The 25460-nt window shown below is 44.7% G+C and overlaps 1 protein-coding gene across 5 annotated transcripts in view; it reads right to left on the reverse strand.

The window, feature by feature from the left end:
• Positions 1–25460, reverse strand: part of si:zfos-588f8.1 — an 82908-nt gene that overhangs the window by 44322 nt on the left and 13126 nt on the right. For all 5 annotated transcript variants that reach the window (XM_066646879.1, XM_066646877.1, XM_066646878.1 and 2 more), the window contains exon 2: positions 12069–12965. In XM_066646879.1, the coding sequence (XP_066502976.1) occupies positions 12069–12905 (837 nt within the window). In that variant the 5' untranslated portion in view covers positions 12906–12965. The remainder of the gene's footprint in view (positions 1–12068; positions 12966–25460) is intronic.

A 25460-nucleotide genomic window follows, 5' to 3' on the forward strand; every position in this document is an offset into this window, starting at 1 on the left:
AAACGAGAGAACTGAGTAAAACTGGGGTAAACGAGAGTGGAGGAATAAACGGAGCGCATTCAGGATCAGACAAACCCTTCAAATGACCTCCTTGTTTGTAAACGATGGCAAGTTTATGCTCACTGCACCACAAGGAGGTAAAGTGGACTGAAAAATGCACTTAATATCAGACCAAAGTCTCACAAACAAGTCCAAACGCAGCCGATGGTTGAGATCAGTTATTTTCACTGTATAATTCTGTCAAACTGCACAGAGGTAAACACACCCTCCGAACTGAGTCCTGAACACGGATCTATTTTGGTCTGTGGACCAGGGGTCTTTTCAGTGTGTGTGGAAATCTTGACACGTCAGACATAAATCATTCAGATTCCAACATGCCCTTTCACAGCTTTCCTGATTGGCCGAGAGAGAAAGGGGAATGAGGAAACGACATAAACCCACATACACTACCTTGAACTGGCCTCGGAGGTAATACCTCTGCTACGTTTCGCAATAAGCAACGAGTTAAACCAAAGAGAAGAGATGTGAGGCTGCTAGGACTCAGAGACTGAACACCACTGACTGGTTCTGCTCGTCTGCAGGCTTCTTTTCCCCTAGTTTTGCTTGGCGTTCAGCTCCATGTCGATTTTCACCACAAAGCCACATGTCCCAGATCCCTGCTCCGGGCCCTGGCTCTCACCAGGACGCCATGAACTTGAAATTTGATTCAACACAATTGGAGCCAGGTTTGGGGATAATCTAGGACAAAGAGCACAAACATTTCTGGCCTTAAAACACTAGTAGTGGGCAAATATTCCCCTGAAAACAATGAACTGCATCTCTACTGAATAAGAGCACAGCTGGGGTGTGACCTACATCTGTGAAAGTTTAGCCCCTCTTTTCTTTTTTCTTTATTCTGAGTTTTTTACCCAGTCTTTTGTCATCTCTGGATCCACCCCAGATCACAAATGACGGCCGAAACGCAGCGCCGTTCACGCCTGACGTTTAAACGCAACTCCTGTGATGTATCTGATCGTGTTTCTCGCGTCATGTGCGGGATCAAATAGAAAATTTAGAAACACTTATAGCACCTTTCCACCAAAAGAAGAACTTGAACTGGTTCCATTCGGTTTTGTACGAACCTTGGCGCTTTTCAGCGAATCAGCCGCGTTTACACCAGCTTTAGAGGAAACCGAGGATTCGTCACCAACAGGGGGCGCTGCTCAGAGGCAGTAAACAGAAGTGAGAAGACGGTGGAGTGTGTAGACGAGTGTTTGTGCTGTTGCTGCAGACGTTTGTCTTTCTCCAGAAATCAAACATGGATCAACTTTTGTCGATAAGACGACGTAGAACGGTTTACTTTTCAAATACATCCTCTCAGTCCAAAGAGAAAACAAGCATCTCCATTTTCACAGATGTTTAGTTAAAATTTCTTCACATTTCGTGAAATTCTCATGAGGAAATGACCAATAGAAACGCCCCAAAATTATTTGGAATAAATCTTTTAACATCAACTTCCATTGAAAGTTACGAAGTTTTTTCCTTCTCCTGAAAAGTTACTAATTTTTACCTTGAATCTTAATTGTTTATTCAGAAAGCCCTGGCTGGGGCTGTGATGCGTTGATGTGGGCGGTGCTTATCACTCTCTGAGACAGAGACTCTTTGGCGTTCACACACCTAGAATAATGTGGTCGTTTTCATCTCTGACCACCTCCGAAAGTGGTCTGTTCAATCAGACGCATTGCACCCCGTTCACACCTGTACTTTGTGCTGGGCACAGGTCATTGGATCACCCAGGACGCACCTTAACACCAGGTGAAAACGGAGCCTCTCCGACATCAGGCAGACCCACCACTTCTTTTCAAACAGCCACTAAGACAAGACCTAACCCAAAGAATGCAAACCGCCCAGACCTGTCACATCACGATACACCCAACCCCCTGAGCTGAGAGCTAGGGAGAGTAGAGACCTATGAAGTGCATATACCCAACTTTTATTTCAAACTAAAGTGTGGACCTTTAAAAACTCACCCTGCTGCGAAAGGCTGCTTCAAATGAGCTCTGTGCACAGTGGAACATATGTGTGTGAAAGAGAGCAGAGTAAATACTGACCAGCCGCTGGACGGCCGCTCTGACTAATCCACACATACACTACAATGTGACACAAAAACAAAGCTCCCATTATCAAGACGACTCAACGAGTCCCGCTCGCAAACACGACTATGAGGCATTCACATGACTGTTAATTATAGCCCTTATTTATATTTAACCCTGGAGCTATTCTGTCCATAACCTCGTCTCATCTGATCAGAAGCTGCTGTGTGACTCTATCTTCCAGAGAATTCCAGAGATTACCAAGTAATCTTTAAAATTTCGGCGTGTCAGATTACTGCCCGTAAAGTGCCTATAATCAGATGCCACACATTATATATATATTCTGTTTTTATTAAAGCTTTGTGAAATCTTTGAAAATATCTATACGTTTTGTTACCGATTCCTTCATTCAATGCTTTTCGTCCGATTACTTCATTAATGGTCAAGATAAACAATAAATTAATAAGTAATAATATATCAGCCCCTATCTCCAGTGATGAACACTGTGCAGAAAGAGGCCACCGTTTACTGGCTTCAACTGAAGCTGGTGTCACCTGTTAACGACAATGATGATGATGATGAAGATGAAGATGATGAATTAGTCTTACAAGCAGCTTCCAGAGAAACCGAAAACTTCCATCGTGAGCTGATTCACCGCATCTGATCAACCCCAGTGATCACAGTCTTAACAAATGAAAAAACGAATGTAGTGCAGGAGGGAAACTGGAAGAGTAAACAAAACGATTTGGGAAAACACAAGCGTCACGGATTAAGACTGTAAGCGTTGGCAGGCGATGGCAATCCTACAAAAATGGATCAAACATTCCACAGATGTAGAAGAAAAAAAAAAGGTCTGTCTCTATTAAATATTTAACCCAAACCATGCTCCAACTACAAACATATCACATCTGGATACTTTCTACTGCAGTGCACTGTGTGACCGTACGACATCAAAGTACAACCCTCTATAGAGGCTCTGCTGAGACATTTCCATATGGTCTCTACATTCTATTTCACTAGAATAGTGCCATTTTAAAGGGGGGTGTATTCTCCCACTTTTCCACGAGTGGACATAGCTGTGGTTCCTAATGAAACTTCTGTGACCTGTCAAAACACCACTAGAATCAAACCCCACAGCAGTGTTCTCCCCCTGTGTAAACAGCCCCTGTTCAGAACGCCCGCTTTCAGCACCTGTTCCTTTAAATGATAATGAGCCGCTCGCTGTTCACCCCGACCCCGAGCGCACAGCAGTGAGGAGCGAGGAGCAGGAGCTTTGGTTTTTAGCCGTTTTCACTCTGTTCTCTTTCTTCTCCGTTTTCACTCAGTGCTCTCATTTCTCCGCCCTTTGCTGCGTTTAACCTCGTCTTTGTGCTCTCACATAAACTTGGGCGCAGTGCTGTGATTGGACAGACTCAGACGAGGGGGCGGGGCAATTCTAAGGTCTCGGCACTTGACGTCAGAATCAGCTTGTTTATGGTTTTCTTGAAAGACTCCAGATCTCCACATAAAGGTGAATATGCACTGAACAAAAGATTATATTTTTATACGTTGGCTGTAATTAAATATAATTCTACTAGAGACCTGAGGCTTTATTGGGTTTGAATAAAGGCACTGGTGTCATTTGGAACACTTATGATATGAACACCTTGAAGAGTTTAGTGCTACTACATCACAGTGTAGACACCAGGCGCACGCGTCTTGTTTCACGTGCACGTTTCTTGTAAAGTGATTACAGATAATGAATAAACGAATGATTAATAAAAGCACAAGTCCCTGTAGTAGGTCACACTGTGATGTCATATGAGCTTAAATAAACAACACCGCATATTTTTCCCCTGGCACCACCCAGAGTTTCCACTGAACGGAAGCTTTGACCATTAATATGAACCACCTCACCACTCAGGTTATGATTTAGAAACCGGCATTTCAGAGTGAAGCCAACAGTCGCCCAAACCAGGAAGGACCATGAGATAATGATTCAGTCACATCTTTCACCAACAGAGCCGCGATGAGCCCAGCGTTTGTTGTGTGGTTTCCGGAAAAGGAAAACAACCCACGTGTCAGACCTCATCTACAGCAGGCCTTGAGCTCCCATATTGTGCCTGCGATGACAAACACACTGATAACACAGCAGTGACGTGACGGGTTCAGATCTTCAACCACAACAGGGTGATGCCTCATGCTCTACTTCATTCAGCCTGGGTGGGAAATAAATCCTTTAGGATCTACGTTAAAGGGTCTACTTGTATCTCACTTGTTCAGTGCCTGTGCACATTTACATGGGGATCTGGAGCCTACCAACCCACACACTTTGAAACAAGACCACAGTCATTTTACTGTGTGCTGCTTAAGTCTGAAAACACGTGTTAAATCGAGCCGTTCTGATTCTGCTCCGCTTCCGACGTCGAGTGCGGAGACTTTAAAATGACCCCGCCCCCTCGTCTGAGTCTGTCCAATCACAGCATTGGATATAAACAAAGAAAAACAAGAGACCGACCTTTTATTTGTCATGAGATAATTTAATGCACACAGTGTTTTTCATGAAATATTTAAAAGAAATACACACAGATATTACAATGGCCAAAAAAAAAAAGTCCCTAATTCTCTGGACTTCCTGAGGAACAGCGCTCTCTCGACACGCCGCGGTCAGCACTCACCCGAAGTCGATGACATCCACATGGCTACCACTTCCTGTTAAAAAAATTCTCTTTCCTGCTGAACGAAGGATGTTAATGTCTGGAGGGTGATGCAGTGAAAGTCAAGGCTCAGGCTGAAGGGCTGTGATATGTATACAGTGGGGTGAAGAGGCTGCAGCATCCCTGGGGGAGCCTACTGAGGTTCTTGAAGGATTGTCAGAGCTTGTGGAGGGGTCTTAATGTCTATTTGTGGAGCTGGACACATCAGGGAAAAAAAAGCTGTGTTTCCAAAGCCTGGGCTGTGGACGAGTTTGGCCGCTACGTCATAGAAGGATGTTCCAACGTAAAGGATATTGTGTATGGCCTTCAGAAGTTTCAGGAGCAGAGTTTGTTTCATTGTAAAGTGTAAAATAACTGATTGATTAAATAGCTAATTTAATCAATAAGTTTATTGGCATATTACAGTATGACAGCATATATTTTACTTATTAATTAATTGCCGCGGTGAGTCCGGAATCACTGGGCGCAAGGCGGGAACGTACCCTAGAGGGGGTGCCAGTCTCCACAGGGCGACACACAACCACACACACACACACACACACACACACACGAACACTTTTCCAACACCTACCAACGTGTGTTTTTGGACAGTGGGAGGACCGTTGAACTCACATGGACACAGGGAGAACACACCACACTCCTCACAGAAAGTCACCCGGAGGAAACCCACGCAGACACAGAGAGAACACACCACACTCCTCACAGACAGTCGCCCGGAGCGGGACTCGAACCTACAACCTCCAGGACCCCGGAGCTGTGACAGAGACACTACCTGCTGTGCCACCGTGCGGCCCGATTCCAAGATCAATACCTTAAAACATAAACTACCAAGTGAACAATAACAAACACTACAGAGCCTTTCAAAGTCTAGAGAAAACAGTCAGAGGGAGAATGAGGTATGTACGATTATTTTTATTATCACTATCCATCCAGGAATCTGATGAAAATTACTGGACTTTAACAGAGTGGCTCTAAAAAACACAAGCAACTCCCAACACAACTTTAAAAATAGGAAGGCAGTAAATCCTTAAGGAAAACCATGTTAGACACTTTGACCTACTTCTTTAAAAAGTCACTGCAGAAGTAGGTCAGTGCGACAGGGCTGTGATTTCTCCAGAAAAGTAAGGATTGTGGGAACTGCTGCGGCACGTACAGATCCCCCGACGCCTGTAAACACCGTTTAACAGAGGAATGTGCTGCAGATTTGTCAAAAACAATGCTGAATGTGCTCTGCTAGTTGTGAAAGACTCAGAACCAACAAAAAGCGGGGCTTTAGTGAAGAAGAAGTGAAAATAAAGAGAAACCTGTCTAACCCGTCAGAGCACTCCACTCAGCTCCGCACCGAGCTCCTCTGTTTACTTTGAACATTTCTGGAACGTTAAAGCGGTTGCAATCAAACCAGAGCCGCAATTTCAGCACAGTGTGAAAACGATGACATGTTCTTCATATACTTCACACTTGGAGACAGTAAGAAAACGAGTTGCGGCAGAAACGCAGATCAGAAATCACAAAGAATGACAGACCAAAGGTGGGTTTTCATTGAGCAGAGCGTGAAAACATAAACATGTTTTTATCATCAATGCACAGCAGTACAAGGAAACACTCTGATCTTACCCATCCGTGGCAGTAAACACACCTGGAGTGACCGGCAGCCAGCTCGGCGCCCGGGGACCGTTTGGGGGTTAGGTGCCTTGCTCAAAGGCAGGTGAGCCATGGATGTTGAGGGAGGAGAAAGTGCTTTTCCTTCACTCCCACTCCTGTTGATTTTCAATATTTCAATATACAATATTTACAGCATCTGTCACTGACTGACGGTCATTAGAGGGATGCGAAAACAGCTGCGTTCTCAGGCCTGTCCAGTAGGGGGCTATAGTACGTCTTAAAGACAGACATCAAAACACCACGACGCATAAGAGAAACAGAGGTTTAATCCCAAATCATTCCATACTCCCTCTGTAGTGCACTACACAATTTCCTGAAAAGACTGGACCTCGATGTTAACATTTCTATTTATTCATCTGTGGGAATCTGAACTCTAGTGCTGTCTGTGTATAATGTAGTTTACTGTACATTAGTGTACTTCACAGTGTAGTGATGTAATTCACTATAGAGGGAGAGAGGTGGTGTTTACTTTTCGAGAACAGTCTCCACCTTGGAGAACGTTCTTCAGTGAACGTTTTAATAAACGAATTTGTGTGGCAGAGGCCTAAGTGGCATACTATAAAAGCCCTGGCTCTCACACACACACACACACACACACACACACATATTTACCGTCTCTAGTTATGGGTCAAATCAAAGATGCATCAACCTACACCTGAACATATCGGAGCCGATCACGATCAATACTTCAATGATGCCCCTCCAGAGCCACACGCAGTCTTACAGCCCGCTGTGACCTCAGCTCTTGCTCCTATCGTCAGTGAAAGGACATGAAATAATGTCCCATAATTCTCAGACAGTGTATAAATAACCCGCCAAGCTTTGACCTTTGGGAAGCGTGTGCTTTGAGGCTCAGCCAGCGAGACACTGGGCTCCAACTGTGCGTCTGGGTGTGGACAGCGCAGCTAACCAAGTAAAAACTAAACGCACAGAGAGAGGATCCGGGCGACTTGTTTGGGTTTCCTACGTAAATTAACAATACTTTAACCTGATTTATTCATCGCATGACGCTAAGAATATCTCAATCACTGTTGGGTTAAGACTGACCCACACTGTCCTCACTCTTACATCACGATACATTTCAGTCGATACAATGTAATTGTGATATTGATATTAACAGAGTTTATTTCACCTAAGAACCAAGTAAAGAACAAGAAAGACACATGACATCACCAGAAATACAGAAATCTATTGGCTTTGTCAATATTAACACTTTTAAACTAAAACTGAGGGCGATGAACTGAAGACAGCGCACTGTAGTGAACGTCAGTCTGTGACGGATGCTGTAAATGGTGTACAGTAAAACCTTGACTAACGAGTGAATCAACGTACGAATTTTCCAAGATACGAGCCGTCGCTTGGTAGATATTTTGCTTCATGATGCAAGCGAGAGATCTGAGTTATGAGCGAGCGAGCTTACGCCACCCTACGAAGCCCAGCGAGCGTTTAGTTCACGGTGTCTTTTTGACGTACTTCCCATTCGTAACGCTGTTTTTTTTTTTTGTAGCATTGTGTGTAGCGAGTAAGTGAAAATAAGTGATAGAACATGAAAAGATAAACCTCCCCTAACCTCAGCCGCCAATCTCCTCCACCTCCGCCAGCGTCAGTTTATTTCTTTACATTCTCTTTTATTACGTATTATTATTTATTATACACTGTGTTATTCATAAAGTATATTTTTCTTATTTAAAAACACGTAAACAAATTTGGTGTGGTTTTTGGGGCTGGAATGGATTTCAATTCATTTTAATGGGAAATTTTATTTGAAATACAATGATATAATTGTTAATTAAACATTGTATTGTGATATTGATACTGAATTATCCGTATCGCGTCTGCAGCTCTTCAGTGAATGTTTTTTTTTTTTTTTTTAAAGTTAAAAGTATTGTAGTCTTTAAGACGTTATGCAGAAGCTCTAAAGCTAGCGCAGGGCATCACACTTCTGCTTCTCTAATTTAAGGTGCAGTATGAAACTTGTCGATATCGAGTGGTTGTCTAAACACACATCCTGTAATTCAGCACAAACACAAACACATCCAGAACGGTGCAAAGCCAACATGTGCCGTTCTGGCTCGACTCCTGCGCTCCTTACACTTCGGCTCTGAAGGAGAAACACTGCTTTACAGAACAAGCAGAGACATGACAGCTGTTCCTGCTCATGCAACATTGGCAAAATATTCCACACAGTTTCCTGAAGATTGCCCCTTTTACCTGTCAGTTTTAAGACCCATTTATATGGGATTAAACAGACATGTGATTGGCGATACAGGGCGGCGCAGCAGTCTAAGCACCGGCCCTAACCTTAGTAGACTGAGTTCATCCCCTGGCCTCTCCCTCTGGGGCGGTAGTAAGGCTCCCACTCTTCTCTCTCAGCTGTCATCAGGTTATTTTAGTCCCGTCTGGATACAGCTTCAAGCTGTAATTTTAATGCAGTCTGGAGGCATGAGCTTCATTGCTGAGGATGCGTGAAATACGTACTTTTATTTTACTGTTTAAACCAGTGGTTCCCAAATGGTGTGTGTGTGTGTGTTGTTGTTGCCAGAAGACAATGGCTGAGCATTTCCACACTAAACCTGCAGTGTAACAAACACGTCATACTTCACACACCTAAGGAACCAATCCCGTCCACTCTGGGGGCGGGGCTTTAGAGCTACAGACGTATGACAGAGGGGTGGGTGGAGATAGAGGCGGGGACTTATCACATTCATTAGATCTGCGTTCACTAAAAGGTGAAGACGGGGAATTCATGGTAAGGCTCTTAAGATGAAGGGCATTTTTCTTTGGAAATAATTCCTAAAGCAGTAACACCAGAGAGAGGAGGGGCTTAGGGCTCTAATCGATGGCTGGAGGGGGACAGTAAAGCGTTCCTTACTCATCACTCTGAGTCTTTGGGTTTTGCAATGGACAAACTGTGCAGAAGGGTGGAGTGCGTACAATTTAGTGGGAGGAAAAAAAAGAAAATTTTGAAGCTACTTTGTAATTGAATCACTTTTTGAAATGAGTCACTTTCCACTGAGAGGTCCAGTGAAAAACCCATGTCTGGAAACACACAGCTCGCGGGCAGCACACATCTCCTGCAGGGGAAGCCATTTTTATCCTCTTTCTCAGAGATTTACAATGTTTTGCACATTCAGAAATCCACTTCAAGATTCTCATCCCTGTAGCAGCTCGGTTCTAGTCGACTGACCATACCCTACCTTTATTCTGGTGGTGCTTCTACTTTTCTGCCACAAGCTCCATATAGAGTTTAGACACTGCCTTATCCAACAATTCTAGTACTTTTACCTTCAAATTACTGCTTTAAAATCACTGTCATGCATCACAGAGCTGTAAGAGTGAGAACAGAGCCCCTCTGCCATTGCTACTCTGGTCTCAGCACTGCAGAAACTGCACTTTGTAATTTCTGGAGGAGAGTGGAATCCAGTCTGAATCACAAACACCACTCCAACTCACTCCGAAGTTATTGGATGGAGCCCCATTGCTTCAACACAGACCAGCGATGGAGGACTTTATACGCCTTTAGTCCACGCTTGGCATTGGGCATTGTTAACTTAGCCTCATGTGCAACTGCTCCAGAACATCCCAATTCAGTTCAAGCTTTTCTACAGGGAGTATACACTGTATAAACGACTCATGTGGACGACTCATCTATTTTAACGTGTCCATCTTTAATGAGTGGAAATCACAAACCTTTAAAGATATTGTATAAATAGTCATGGAAGTGACATCACAAAATGAGCTGTTACTCATTTTTCAGTTCTACGGTAAGGGTTAGTCCAAACTGACAACTTTCACAGGCTGCTCCTCCGGCCACAAGCGAAGGAGGAAGCAGGGTTTTGTAATCGAACCCCAAGCCGACTCCACAGAGAGACAATGACTGCGCTGACAGAAGGGAAAATGACTTCTAGTTCTGTCTAAAGCGGAAAGACACTTAAAAGGGGATCTCACGCGCCGCTTCGTCTTTCACTTGAAAATTCTGAGCAGGAACCACACACTGCGGCGCGCTGCGACAGAGAGAGAGACCAGAAGAAGAGAGAGAAACAGGCAGCAAGGAGCGCCACAATCGTGTGTTCAACCTTTCTGTACTGAACCTCACTGCATCGTGGCGTGTCTGCAGCCGCTGTACTGAGAGTGTCCAGGGCATAAGATCAGACATCTCTTAAAAATGATGGTTCTACAAGGGTTCTTTAGTAAAGAAAAGGGTTCTAATAGATCCCTCAACACTTGAAGAACCTTTTGCATGATTAAAGGTTTCTCTGCATCACGAAGCGGTTCTTCAAATGAATGTACAGTGTGCTATGGAGGGTTCTGTGCAGCACCAAGAACGTTTCCTCTATCGTTACAATGTCAGGTTTGTTACGCCAGAAGAGCCGTTTATGGCGCCACACACAACCCTGTATTAAAGATGCTGTGTGGAACAGTCACAGTCACACACCTCCAGGGTCCTGTCTCGCTTTGCTGCGTCTACCCTCGTCTTTGCACTCTGCGCTGTGATTGGACAGACTCGGACGAGGGGGCGGGGCAATTCTAAAGTCTCTGAAGAAGTGGAGAAGAATCAGAACGACTCGTTTTATCCTTTGTTTTCTGATTTAAGGAGAGCACAGAAAATGACTGAGCGGTCTTGTTTCACAGTGTGTGGGTTGGTGGCCTCCAGATCCACAACACGTCCATGTTCTAAGGTTAAAATTGTCATATCGGTCAGATCCTAACAAGCACGTGAACCTAGTCCAACGCAGCAAGTTGCACTTTGTATTTCTCACACACGCTGGGGGTCATGTGAGAAAAGCACCATGTGGGAAATTTCCCTTCTGTCTCGCTGACACATCACAGTTCAGAACAAGGACGGAGCGCACTGGGGAACAGTGGCCATTACACTCATAGCAGGTTGTGCTTTCTGAGTTAAGTGGATTGCCATTTGCTTCTTGCCATGAGAGAGCTGTAATTATGACTAAGCGCAGCAGTGGATGGACGAAGTCCCCCAGTGACACGAGCAGAAACAGACACGCAATCTAATAAACCTGTAATCTCCAGCTCACTCCGTCTTCACTATTAGATTTAGCCGACAAATTACGCTTAACGATTCTCTACATACGGAGCCTTCTGCTGGGGCGGCTAAGGACCCAATTGAATTTAAAAATCAATGCAATAAAGAGAGAGGGAAGCGAAGCGAGCGTAATGGACCTTGTCAGATGCAGATGTCAACTAAATACTGCAGGTCTTCGTCCTCAAATCAAAACTGATTTAGCATGCAGTGCTACAGAGACTATAATACAACATCAGTTATTATACGGGATTAATGTAGAGATCCAGAGCCCACCAACACACCCTCGTCTGGTAGAGTGCACTTTTACTGAGTGTACAAACAAGTTCTACAGCATATTTGTGTAATGCATTACTGTAATCCAAATTTAAAATGGCAGCTCTCAGGATCTGGAGCCGTACACAAGAGGTTTAGGCTGAATCTCAAATGGCTCCCTACGAAGTGCACAAGCTCATGAAATAACAGCTGCTACACCTTGCTACTGTTGAGTAGATTACATTGTTATCTGTCATGGGAGCAGTTGTTATTTCACGACCTACACAGCGCAGTCCTCTTCAGTACTGCTACTGCTGTCTAGCGCAGTGAAGTCTGGCCTACCTCTAGTACAGGGCCGGCTCCGAGGATGGTCCTCTCCACCCCGCTGGCGTAGCCTTTCTGGCTGAGGGCTGTGAGGCAGTGGATGAGGAAGTTAGTGCTTTGCGTTTTCCCCGAGCCGCTCTCTCCAGAGATCACGATGCACTGGTTGATGTGTTTGCGCAGCATGGCGTAGTACGCCACGTCCGCGATGGCGAAGATGTGCGGCTCCAGCTTCCCCAGCTGGTGGTTCTCGTACATTTTTACATACTTGGGGTTGTAGATGGGAAGGAACTTGAAGGGGTTCACGGCAATGAGAATGCTGCCGGCATAAGTGTAGATTTTCTTCTTCTGGAAGCGGATGTGCAGGTTTTCCAGGATGGTGTCCTCATTGAGGACAGGGAGGTTGCACAAATCTTCGAAATCCTCACAGCGAGGCGGGAGGAAGCCCCGGGCCACGAGGTGCTGGGCGTCTTTGTCCTTGTAGATGGCGGGAAGGTGAACATAGCGGATCGAGCCATCGCGGTTTCTCTCCTGGAGGAGAAAGTAGAAGCCCTCGCTCTGGGGGTGCTCCTCCTGAGCTTTCCGAGGCCAGAGCAGAACCCTGTGCACCGGCAGGTCTGTGGCCTCCAGGACCCACTCCTCTCCTCCGCTCTCCTTTACCTCCGCCAGGATATAGGGCTTGGCCACATCCAGTCCGAGGCTCGTTGCTGCCGCCTCGATGACCGAGGCAGCTGTGGCCTCCTTGCGGACCCTGAGGGTGCACAAAGCTGACGTCTCCGAGGCCAGCCGTGGGTAGATCTGCAGAACGTAGCAGCGACCATCTTGGCTAGTCGTCCCCTCGCCATCCGTGACACTCATTCTGACTCCGGGCGAGTCGTCTCAGCATTACGCACCGCCTTCGAACTCACCATCGAGCACCTGAGTGAGAACAAAAACAGAAACAATAAGAATTCATGGGGAACTTTAAAGTAGGAACAGATTAGAGAGGAGTCGGCACCATTGAGAGAGTAATTCTGAACCAACTTCTCTGAAAAACATTGTGATCCAAATGGCACATATCCCCCCTCGTCTCCACAGAGGAACACAGCTCTGGTTCTTAATGAAACGTCTGTGACCTGCTTTGGTCCAAACCCCACGAGCCCCACAGCAGTGTTTTCCCCCTGTGTAAACAGCCCCTGTTCAGAACGCCCGCTTTCAGCACCTGTTCCTTTAAATGATAATGAGCCGCTCGCTGTTCACCCTGACCCCGAGCGCACAGCAGTGAGGAGCGAGGAGCAGAAGCTCTGGTTTTTAGCCGTTTTCACTCTGTTCTCTTTCTTCTCCGTTGTGTGTTTTGCTGCGTTTAACCTCATCTTTGTGCTCTCACATAAACACAGATCCAGCGCTGTGATTGGACAGACTCAGACGAGGGGGCGGGGCCATCCTAAAGTCTCTGCACTTGACATCAGCAGTGAAGCAGTATCAGAACATTTTATCCCAAGTTTTCTGACTTGGCCAGTGCACAGAAAACAGACTGGGTGGTCTTGTTTCACAGTGTGTGGGTTGGTGGGCTCCAGATCCCCACATAAATGTGCACATGGACAGTTTCTTTGAATTGAGCTCTAAGAGTTTACTAAAAAAACCAAGACCATCCAATCTTTAACCGGATTGAGGGCAGTTTTTAAGCAGTAATTATTGTGAAAGTCTTCTGAAAATTTCATTACAGACCGTGCAGCATGAAAACACTTTAATGGCATCAGTGAACTGCAAGCGTTTTAACATTTACAGGGACAGGCTCCAGGTCTAGTCTCATACTAAACTGCATTAGCAATGGTGACTCATTGTAAATCCTTTTAAGTTCAGGCTTAGGCTTAATCTGGGTGTGGGAAACCAGCCCAGGATGTTTAGAAAGCACAAATACTCTCTGAAAGTAACCAATGCCTTCAGCTTTAGGTCCGGCAGATGATGTCTAACGTCTGTTGGGGGTCATTTACCCTCTTTTTGGGAACTATAGGCTGGAGGGCACCTTGGAATAATCTCCAACACATGAAGAGATGTAGAAGCAGCACACACGTCTGGTCTGAATGGAAAAGCCCACAGTCAGCTGGCACTGAAACAGCCCGTACTCATTTGGAGGTCTCTTTTTAAAGCACTTGTTTACACTGTCCCTTGATCCAACTCTCAAGCTGCCACATCAAGGGAGCGGAAAACTCACCGCCTCACCAATTTCATCAGATGCGCTGATCAAAAGTCTCAGACTCGTACAACTTGACCTCAAAAGGCTCCAGAGGCCTGGTTCCTTATAAAGACCCAGAGCGCTGTAGGCCAGAATGGAGCGGTTCCACACACTAGAACCGGAATAAAGCACATTTCATACAGGAACCTTGAGATCCAGACATGGGACAGATGAATCTATTACGTCTAACTTCAGGACTCTGAATGAGACGCTGAAGCAGCTGCACATGCGTGAAGTCAACATGCTCAATGCCAAGTGCTGAGGAGTGTTTTACTTCAAATTACAGCTTCAAAATCACTGTGAAGCTGCACTGGGCTGTAGCAGGGAGAATAGAGCCTCTGTCGTTACAACTCAGGGCTCAGCCTCCGCAAAAACTGCACTATGTAACTTTTGGAGGAGAACAGGAACCACCCCACTCCCTCCTCTTGGTTTTAGGACAGTGCTGTAAAAGTGAATTACACCCAGCAAATGTAGGGGGAGCCCAGGAGCAAAAATAACACATTTAACCTAGTGTTCCATTAAAACCTCGAGCAGTGTTTTTAATTCAGAACGTATCTGACCTTAATGTTCTCACGAATGGCATCGAATTCTCTCAGTAATGTTGCAACAACTCGTATAAGGTGGGGCTGGACGATACGGCCACACGTCTAATCACGATATATTTCAGTCGATACGATATAATTGCGATATCGATGTGAACAGTGGAATTTAACAAAATTTTAAAATAAGTGTTGAACTGATGACAGCGCCCTCTAATGACTGTCAGTCAGTGACAGATGCTGGAAATAATGCGTACGGAAATATTGAAAATGTGTTTAAAAATCACATTGTTATAGATCCACTTCATATTGCGATATTTATTGATATTGAAATATTGTCCAGTCGTAGAATCAGGTGCACAAATACGTTTAAGCGTATAATTGCAAATATTCTTCAGCTTTTTGTCATTTTGTGGGAAATAGTTTTAAAAACCACAATTGTCATTTTATTCGACAAAAAATAACCTAAAACTGAAAAAGTGAAGAAAAAGCGCTACAGAAGATGGTGACGGATATGTTCTGCTCTGTTTGTGTTTAAACGATTTAAAGGAGGGCAGCTCAATGTTAGCGAATGTGAACATAGCGAATTAACACTTAATTTTAGATCATTTTTTGTTCAATAATATGGCAGTTGTTGTTTTTAAAACTATGCAACATTTGCCAAAAAGCAGGAGATTGTTTTAAATTTAAATGACATACGTGTGTTACACAAAAAAACGCTTTCAAACTTGTTTTTACACCGAATACAAAAGCCCTCCCGCTGCTAACAAAATAAAAGTCGTCCAAGTTGTGCTTCGCTGAACCCATTTGAGAAGAAATGCCGGATGACCTCTTCTGACGTCTCCAACTACTGAATCTCCAGGTCTAATCTGTTTATTATCAGTGTCTCTCTCCCCTTCAGATCTCACGCTTCTTCATGCTGCGGAGTGCGAAGGAACGCAGGAAGCTGTGGTCATCCAGCTGCAGGCAACATGCCGCCATGAATCAGCCCCCTCATCTCCACTGCATCTCTATAAATACTCGAAGAGAAGCCGCAAAGCCGTTGCGTCACCAGGGTCAGCTCCAGCATAGCAACCGTATCCCTGCAGCGCAAACAGAGCTGAACAAAAACGTGGGGACACGTCACCACTTTCTGCTACAAAGCAGGAAAGCATAACAAAAGCTGCTGCTAATAGTGTGCAGAGCTGAGAGGAGAGCACGGAGGCTGCAGGAGAAGTTTAAGTGCTGGGTGCTCCACCAGTAAAACCGCTTTAAAACTGATTTTATCTCACAGACAGAAGCCAAAGCAAGTAAACATCAACTGAGTGACGAACTTACCATCAGCTAGAAGAGTGCATCATACAGTGAACATTAATATGGGGATCTGGAGTCCACCAGCTCTCACACTGTGAAACAAGACCACCCAGTCTGTTTATCACGGGCTGCCAAAGGTTCACAGACTTCTGAGTCAACTCTCAGAAAGAGTTGCTTCTCTCCTCACTGCTGTGAACGAGGGTCGGGAAAACGGCGAGCAGCTCACCTTCATTCAAAAGGACAGGCACTGAACAGGGGAGTTAAAGTAACACTATGTCGTTTTTTTTTACATTAAAATTACAGCTTTAAATTCATTGTCATGCTCCACTGAGCTGAGGACTACTCTAAACTGAGCACTGCAGAAAACCCACTATGCAAATTCTGGAGGAGGGTAGGAAACCACCTCCACCTCCATATACCCTCAACCCTTGCTGTAGAAGTGAATTACACTCTACAACAGCAAGGGGGCGCCCATGAGAATAAAACAAAACAAACACCCAATCTTACCTAGGGATGCTTTAAGGTAATGCTGATGTTGTTGCTAATGCAACTTCTCTAATGGTCAACAGAGTTCCTCAAAGGACAATGAATTCAGAACATTAACGGTAATCGCGCAGGGAAATAAACAGTTTAATTAATTAACAGTTTAATGTAATTAGCATGAGGCAGAATTTACAAGTTATACCAGTTACACATGACTGCTTCACAAAGGAGCTCTACTACAGAGAGTCAACAGCAACACAAGTTCCCTTTTGTTGTTCCCTCTCTGACAGACTTGTTTACATTTATCCTCCACCCGACTCACAACACGGCGCTCACCAGATTCAACCAAACTAAACTCAGATGTCTGGGAGTCCTCCGGTTTCTCAGAAAGAGCCCCAGACGTGGCTCGCCCTCGTGCGCTAGGAGCAGCCATCAGAGGAAAAGAAAGAAAGAAAAAAGACTGCAAGAGAGGTTGTCTTCATGGTCAGGAAGGAAGGAAGCATCTGTATTTACAGTACAATCAGCTGACTGCACATAAAACTGACGAGACAGCATCATTCATCTGGACACACGACTAAAAGAAATACACTCTAACTGTCACACGTCCAGAACTAGAGAGACAGATCCAGCTGCACTGTCTGACGATGGCTGCTTTGGTTTTCAGTCACAAGCTCACGCCAGCTGTGAAGTACGGTGGTGGTCGTATTAAAGGCCAAGCACCACTTAATGGACCTCCATGAATATTCCACATTATTGTAGTTACTGACAGATATAAGTATGAATTAAAATGAAAATAGCAGCTTAATTTGCTTTAAAACTGACAATTTTATTAAATTGACGGAAAAACCCGAGCTCTCTACGGAAATTCTCGAACGCGACCGTGACGTCACTGGTGGACAACAGCTGAACAACGCCGCGGTAAAACACCGTTATGACTGACTGTTATGACAGTATCTAGCTAAATAACCAACATTATTCATGACAATAGCCTAGCAATAAGCTAAACTCAAATGTAGAGGTACCGTTATTCTTGTAAATGTGATCGAAGTCGAACTCGAATTCATCCGACACTATAAACCTCCGTAATGCAGCTACGTAGCCGAGTATAATCTGAGCCACCGAGTTTAGCGAGTCAAGCTAACGTTAACTAACACCAACTAAAACAGGCGAAGTGAGTGTCCTTACCCTGTTTACCTCCATGTTACAGAGGCTCTTGAACACCTTTCGTTGGTGTCCTTACATGCCCATATTGTTGGAAAAGCGCCAGTGAAATGAGCTACAGATAACGGAGTGAGCGGAGGGTCCTTTCCAAAGTGCCCGTTTAAAGTGGACAAATTTAGTCCATTTTCTGGATATTTTGGGATCTTTGGGCCATTTGTTCACAGATGTCCCACTGTACATTGAATGATTGCAGCCAAAAACAACACACCTTTTCCTCATTTTACATTAAATTAAGTGCAGCTTCTAGAGTGTTGTCCACCGTCTACGTCACAGGCAAGACGCCTATTAGAGTTTCAACACCGTTGGGGGGGGGGGACCAGCGGTCTTTTAAACCTTATTCCTTCAATTAGTAAGAAATAACATGTTTTCTGACTCTCAATAAACACAAGTTAGGAACTCAAACTCCACTGTGTTTATTTGTTTGACACTTTCATAGAGCTGTTGCTTAGCCTTTAAGAGAAATTCAGAGTGAGTGTGACATAAAAAAATCCACATCAAATGAGATTTTCCGGTCAGATTCAAGCCACATTTTAAATCGGATTATTAACCTCATCACTCGGTGTGAACAGTTGGATCAGATTTAGGAGTTTAAGTGTGTACTCCTTTACTGTGACGACCAATGAGTCTACGCCTGAGTCTCTTTGATCCAACAACAGAAAAACTGAAATGAACGCTGTTTTGTTTAATCTTTAAATAAAAAACTCTGAAGTCTTAAAAAAAAATAAATAAATACATCAACAGAAGGTAAAGGCCTTTTCACACAGAGCCTGATTATTACAGATGAAAATAAACACACATATGACCGGTGTGTTTCACAAAGAATCCGAAACTGACGGACTGTGACGCAGCGGTAGGTTTTGAATTTGAACTTGTTGAACAGATAAAAATCAGATCGGCCAATCAGAGCGCCGCTGTCATGGTTGCATACATCCCATGACCAGGAAGTAGGTGACTGGACAGTCACGTTGTTCGCAGCCGTAAACAAAAGCTTAGAAAACAACCAACACGCTGAGAACTAAACTGTAGCGGTTAAAGAAAATATAATCCCTTTTACTGAGAGGAGCAACACGCAGAAGCAGAACCTCAAACTCCCCCAGTGACCTTCGGAAACACCGCTGAACTCCCGTGTTGTTCTGGAGACTGAGGGGGATTCAGTGTGTACCTACTCAATGAATCAGTTTCTTCTTTCTCTTCCTACGTCTTTCCCTGGTTTCAGAGCGCAGACACAAAAATGAGTCAGTCTTGGTGTGAAGTTTCCACTACGTTAAGAATCGCGTACAATTTGTTTTTTTCCCGATTCTCGGTGTGAAGAGGCCTTAAGATGTACCTGACACTGTTTATGGTATCGTTGATGTAAAGATAAACTCGGATCATCGCTTCCACCAACAACGGGCCCGGGTTGGAGCTAGACCTCGAGCTGGAGCTGGTTCTGGATCACGATTACTGGGTCATATCTGGACGTAAGACATCATATAAACTACAGTTCTCATGAGGAATCTATTGCAATGATGTATGTATTTTTCCACAGCCACCCATGATGCATTGCTGCGATTCATTTTCTTATAACTGTAAATGGTGGCAAAGCGTGTAAACAAATTTTCTCGATGAACCCAGACTCTTTGGCCGTTTAAACAACAGGTTTGACGGTTCTAGTAACATGATGAGGACAGAACACCAATGTTGCCGGTCCAAAACCAGTTCTACTGAGGTGGAAACTTGTGAATGGTTCTGAGGTCAGTAATATCTCACACACTGCAGGTTCTCCATTGCTGGATATTACTATACTATTACTATACATAGCAGCTACAACTAGCGACACCAACCAGCCTCCTAGAGGTGTGGTTAATCAGACCACTGGACTAAAATAACCAATATCTGGACCACAGGTGTCCCTTTAAAAGGTTCTGCAGTCACAGTTCTAAAACTAGTGTCACCCTTGAAAAATACCTCATTTTTAACAGTGCACCAAGCAGAGAGTTCCTCCGCCGCTCCATTTTTAAACCATCCATCAATATATTTAGCAAATCTGATACATTTTGAGGGTTCCTTTTGTTTTTCTCGTTGCTGTTCACAGAAAAACGAGGACTTATGAAAGTACAGCAGATCTCGGACTAGGCCGCTGTCCACAGGCCCAGAAACGCAAAAAACAGCATCGTCATTATCCTCAGCTACACGCCGTCCGGCTCAACTCCGCCCCCTCCACTCGGCTTCAAAGCCCAGCCCCGAGGATCTGGACGTCGTCTTTGGGTGTAATCTACGAGGACAATGCGGTTTTTGAGCCTCGTCACTGACAACTTCAACATTTCAGCGGATAAAGGAGATAAGTCCAGAGATAAGGGCTCTCCAGCTGGACTCGCTCAGCTTTAGCTTCTTACAGAGACAAAGCTCGAGTTCTTATGAGGAACCAGGTTAAATAAGCTGCTTACAAACTCTAAACTATTATAAACTAAGAAACCGGAGCAGACCGCGTTCGTGATCGACCCGTCCCTGCTGCGCCCGCTGAGACTTGGTGGAGATGAGATTTAGGGAACGAGAGTAAAATACAAGACCCATTCAACTTAATGAGAAACTGCAGCACGGGCTCAGCTTTGGTCAAAACGCCTTAAATTAGAAAACACACACACACACACACACACACACACACACACACACACACACACACACACACACACACACACACACACACACACACACACACACACACACACACACACACACACACACTTCAGTAGCTGTGGACTTCTAGATCACAAACACCACTTCAACTCATCCCTGAGGAACTGGATGGTGCTCCGTCGCTCCAGAGAATACAGCCCAGTGCTGAGAGGCTTCACACCCCTTTGGCCTCTTTTCTACGAATATCATACACACTGCTGCACTGCTCAGTTTCAGAAAGAGTGAGGATTAAAGCAGCTGAATTCACTCCTTATTAATTAGTGTTGTCTATAAACACAGACCTCTGTCGGGCTGTGGATTTAATGTGGAATTAATCTCATCCTAAATGTCTTACGTGTCTTCTTTAAGAGCTAATGGTGCCCGCCCTAAACCTTAGTGAGTTCAGAGAGCATGGTGTTCCTCTGTGGTTTCTTGTGCGAACATTGAGCAAATGAGAACGAGACGAGTCATTAGTGAGCACAGACGTAGATGACTGCAAACTCATACAGAGTCAGCAACGAGCCACAAACCAACACATTACCAAAAAAGAACAACCCGCAGTCTTCACCAGCTACAGGAGATCACAAGGGACATTTAGCTTTGTCTCTCTCCCTTTCACTCTGTCTCTCTGACTATCTGTCTTCCTTTCTGTCTGTCTCTCTGACTGTCTCCCTTTCACTCTGTCTCTCTGACTGTCTCTCTCCCTTTCACTGTCTCTCTGACTATCTGTCTTCCTTTCTGTCTGTCTCTCTGACTGTCTCCCTTTCACTCTGTCTCTCTGACTGTCTCTCTCCCTTTCACTCTGTCTCTCTGACTATCTGTCTTCCTTTCTGTCTGTCTCTGACTGTCTCCCTTTCACTCTGTCTCTCTGACTGTCTCTCTCCCTTTCACTGTCTCTCTGACTATCTGTCTTCCTTTCTGTCTGTCTCTCTGACTGTCTCCCTTTCACTCTGTCTCTCTGACTGTCTCTCTCCCTTTCACTGTCTCTCTGACTATCTGTCTTCCTTTCTGTCTGTCTCTCTGACTGTCTCCCTTTCACTCTGTCTCTCTGACTGTCTCTCTCCCTTTCACTCTGTCTCTCTGACTATCTGTCTTCCTTTCTGTCTGTCTCTGACTGTCTCCCTTTCACTCTGTCTCTCTGACTGTCTCTCTCCCTTTCACTGTCTCTCTGACTATCTGTCTTCCTTTCTGTCTGTCTCTCTGACTGTCTCCCTTTCACTGTCTCTCTGACTATCTGTCTTCCTTTCTGTCTGTCTCTGTCTCCCTTTCACTGTCTCTCTGACTATCTGTCTCTGTCTCCCTTTCACTGTCTCTTTGACTATCTGTCTTCCTTTCTGTCTGTCTCTGTCTCCCTTTCACTGTCTCTCTGACTATCTGTCTTCCTTTCTGTCTGTCTCTGTCTCCCTTTCACTGTCTCTATGACTATCTGTCTTCCTTTCTGTCTGTCTCCCTTTCACTCTGTCTCTGTCTCCCTGACTATGTCTCTGAGTGTCTCTCTTTCACTCTGTCTCTCTCTCTGACTGTGTCTGTCTGTCTCTCTGACTGTGTCTGTCTGTCTCTCTTTCACTGTCTCTCTGACTGTCTCTCTCTCTGACTGTCTGTCTGTCTAACTGTCTCCCTTTCACTCTGTCTCTCTGACTGTCTCTCTTTCACTCTGTCTCTCTGACTGTCTCTCTTTCACTCTGTCTCTCTCTCTGACTGTCTGTCTGTCTAACTGTCTCCCTTTCACTCTGACTGTCTCTCTTTCACTCTGTCTCTCTGTCTCCCTTTCACTCTGTCTCTCTGACTATCTGTCTCTCTCTCTGATTATCTGTGTCTCAAACCTGAAAAAACCTGGCTGCCCCCCCCCCCCTCTTTCTCTCAGAAGATAATCCTCATCTCTGTACAGATCAGTGATTAGCTGAAGACTAAAAACACACACTGACACATTAGTGGAGTCAAATACAAACAAACAAAGTGACTGTTGAGTTAAAACCTCCTTCTCAAGGGAAACCACCACCACAGAGTTTCAATGTGAAAACAACAACATGCCTCCATTAGTCTGCACTCTTTATTCCTATAGACATTAATGATCATTACTGCAGCTTCATATCGTACTTTAATTTGGGTTTTGTGAGTTAAACGTGAGAGTTTTATCTCTGTGTGTGAACGTGGTCTCAGCATCACGTCATTTTTAGCCACTAATTTGAGGGAATGATTTATTATTTTGAGAGGATGCTTTATTTAAACTAAAGGATGGATCTCTAAAATGAGGGAACAGACTGTTAAACTGAGGGAGTGTTGTACGTCTCTGTGTGTTTTATGTTCTACCTCAGACTTCAGGGGCCGCGTAATTTTTAATAATAAATCACCGACAAAACGATGCTAACAGATTTATCCCGAAGAGGAAAGATTTCTTTGATGGTAATCGAACAGAACCAAGCCGAGGACACAAGCTCCACTCAGACCTCCCCCGACACCTCGCTGTTGGAGACTTTGCATTTGGCCACGCTCCCGGCCCAAAGTCCCAGAGGAAGGGAACAAGAAAGAAAGAAAGAAAGAAAGGAGGAGAAGGGAGGGGGGAAAGTCCTGAGGTAATTCAGCCATGGACTCTTTATGGAGGCCAGATGCAGCTGGAGTTGTTCTGAATGAGAGAGTTGTCTCCAAACAGGAATGTGCGGCTGAAACAGAAACAGGGCTTTTGTTTAAAGATCACCTCGATTTAAGGCCTGTAAGTCTTTCAGCAGATGGAGGGAGCAGAGGAGGAGGAGGAGGAGGAAAATGTCCACTCAGCAGTACACTATATTCCATAGTGACCACACACGGGTGTAGATTTCCGTTCTCATCTTCATCCAGTACCTGGACAATACCCTCTCCACCTGGACGGTCGAGACGAGGGCTCTTCACCGAAGGCAATGTTGGGAGAGATACTACCACAGCCACTACAAGGTCATAACGACCGGTTCCAGCGTCCAGAAACTTTTTACATTTTAAAGGAACACTAGGTAGTATTTTACCTTAAAATTACAGCATCAAAATCCCTGTGATGATCCACTGAGCTGAAAGAGGGAGAGTACAGCCTCTGTCATTGCTACTCCGGACTCAACGCTGCAGAAAGTACACTATGTAACTTTTGGAGGAGGGTAGGAAACCACCCCCTTCCTTCCCTCTACTCATTGATTTCAATACCTATGCTGTAAAAATGAATTACACTAGGGGGAGCCCTAGAAGCAAAAAAACGTGTTCCTTTAACTTAGACATGACTCTAACAAAGTTTGCAGAGCGACAGACTACAGACTGTAACTTTAAAACTGCGACACGGTCCTGTGTGGTCAATGGAGCTGATAAAATGGACAGCGAGTGTGGGCAGCGTCCTGACCCGAGACACTTTCATTAATGGAGTGAGAGACTGGGACAAAAAAGATGAAGCAGACTCCCCCCCCCGAGAGAATTCAGTCTCAGACGAGCTCAAAAAACACTGCCCCTCGTTTAAACGGCAGGAAACCTCCCGCTGTCTCACATGTGCTCAGCTCCAGAGTCTCACCCCATTAAAGAGCGTCAGCGCGACCGGCCGAGTCTCAGTCACGGGACATAAACAAACAACGTTCCTCACTGATCAGAGACGGGTCGACGCGGCTGCTGTAAAGAGTCGGTGATGTTTATTAACATCAGGACACAACGTTTAATGATGCGTGCTATTCCAGACGTCGGGGAACACAACACACACCAGCGAAACAGTGGCACCACATTGAACACAGGCTGAGAAATGGTTAATTTGTGGTTCCTGACATTTTACAATTGACTTTTCATTGCATTAATCGATTAAAGCAACACTAGGTAGTATTTTTACTTCCAACAGACAGCTTTAAAATCACTGCGATGCTCCACTCAGCTGTAACAGGGAGAACACCACCTCTGTCACTGCCACTTCAGGGTCAGCACTGCAGAAACTGCGCTATGTAACTTTTGGAGGAGGGTCGGGGACAACCTCTTTTCATCCCCCTCCCTTTATCCCCCTTCAGGGCAGTGCTGTAAAAGTTCATTACACTTACCTAGTGTTCCTTTAATCAGACTCATGCTGGGGCTAAGCTAAACTACACATGGGCTTTGGAATTAGAGTTGGATTTAGATGAGTTTGTTAAAGTTTAAATGAATTCAGTCTGAGAATAAAGGGGATGGCTCACCTCCCACATTCACCAATGAGAAATGTACAAAATAGTCATTACAGCACTTCTTATTCATTAAATACTGCTTAAAGACAGTGAGAAAAGGACGAAGACAAGTTCTCCTTCTCACAACACACTGCTCTGATTAAGATCAGTGTTGGCTTTGGCAGCTTCCTTAGTTCGAAACAAGACAAGACAACTGTCGCTGTAACGTGGAGCCCCTGGTTCATTAACCCATATGAGCCCAGACTTTAAAACAGACCGAAGAACACCTTTTTTTTCCCCATATTTCTTGCCGTTTTCTGTAATTAATTTTGGGTTAAAATATCAAAATAACAATTTAGTCATATTTTGTTTTTTTTTAAATGTGATCACAGGGCATCGTATGTGACACAGGACCGGTTACTAAAGCATTTGAATGGTTAAAAATGTTGGAGAAACACAAATGTGCTTTTAAAGTAAGCCTTTCTATGGTCTCTGTACTCACCAATCACAGTCATTCGTTAAACGCAGTCACACGTTCACAAACTCACACTGACGTGACTGCCTCCAAGACGTTCAGTAAAAGTCACTCAGGGACACCATGATTTAAAGAGAAGGATAAAAGTTGTGTGGGGAACTTTGGGGACCTTATAAAGGGTATGGGGCATGTGTCACCATGGGCTTTTGTGGGTTAATACTAATCGACAAAAATGTAAACACACAGCCAACGTACAGCATGGTCATAACCACGATCGCTACGTGCACCAACGATTTCACTGACTGCCATCTTCCAGAAAAGCAGGTCACGACTACGGCGCAGTCACTGTTCAGAACTGATTCGCTCCCACACTGAGCAGATCTGAACTTCGTCAAATGAAGT

This window comes from Hoplias malabaricus, chromosome 16, assembly GCF_029633855.1.
Source record: "Hoplias malabaricus isolate fHopMal1 chromosome 16, fHopMal1.hap1, whole genome shotgun sequence".
NCBI lineage: Eukaryota > Metazoa > Chordata > Actinopteri > Characiformes > Erythrinidae > Hoplias > Hoplias malabaricus.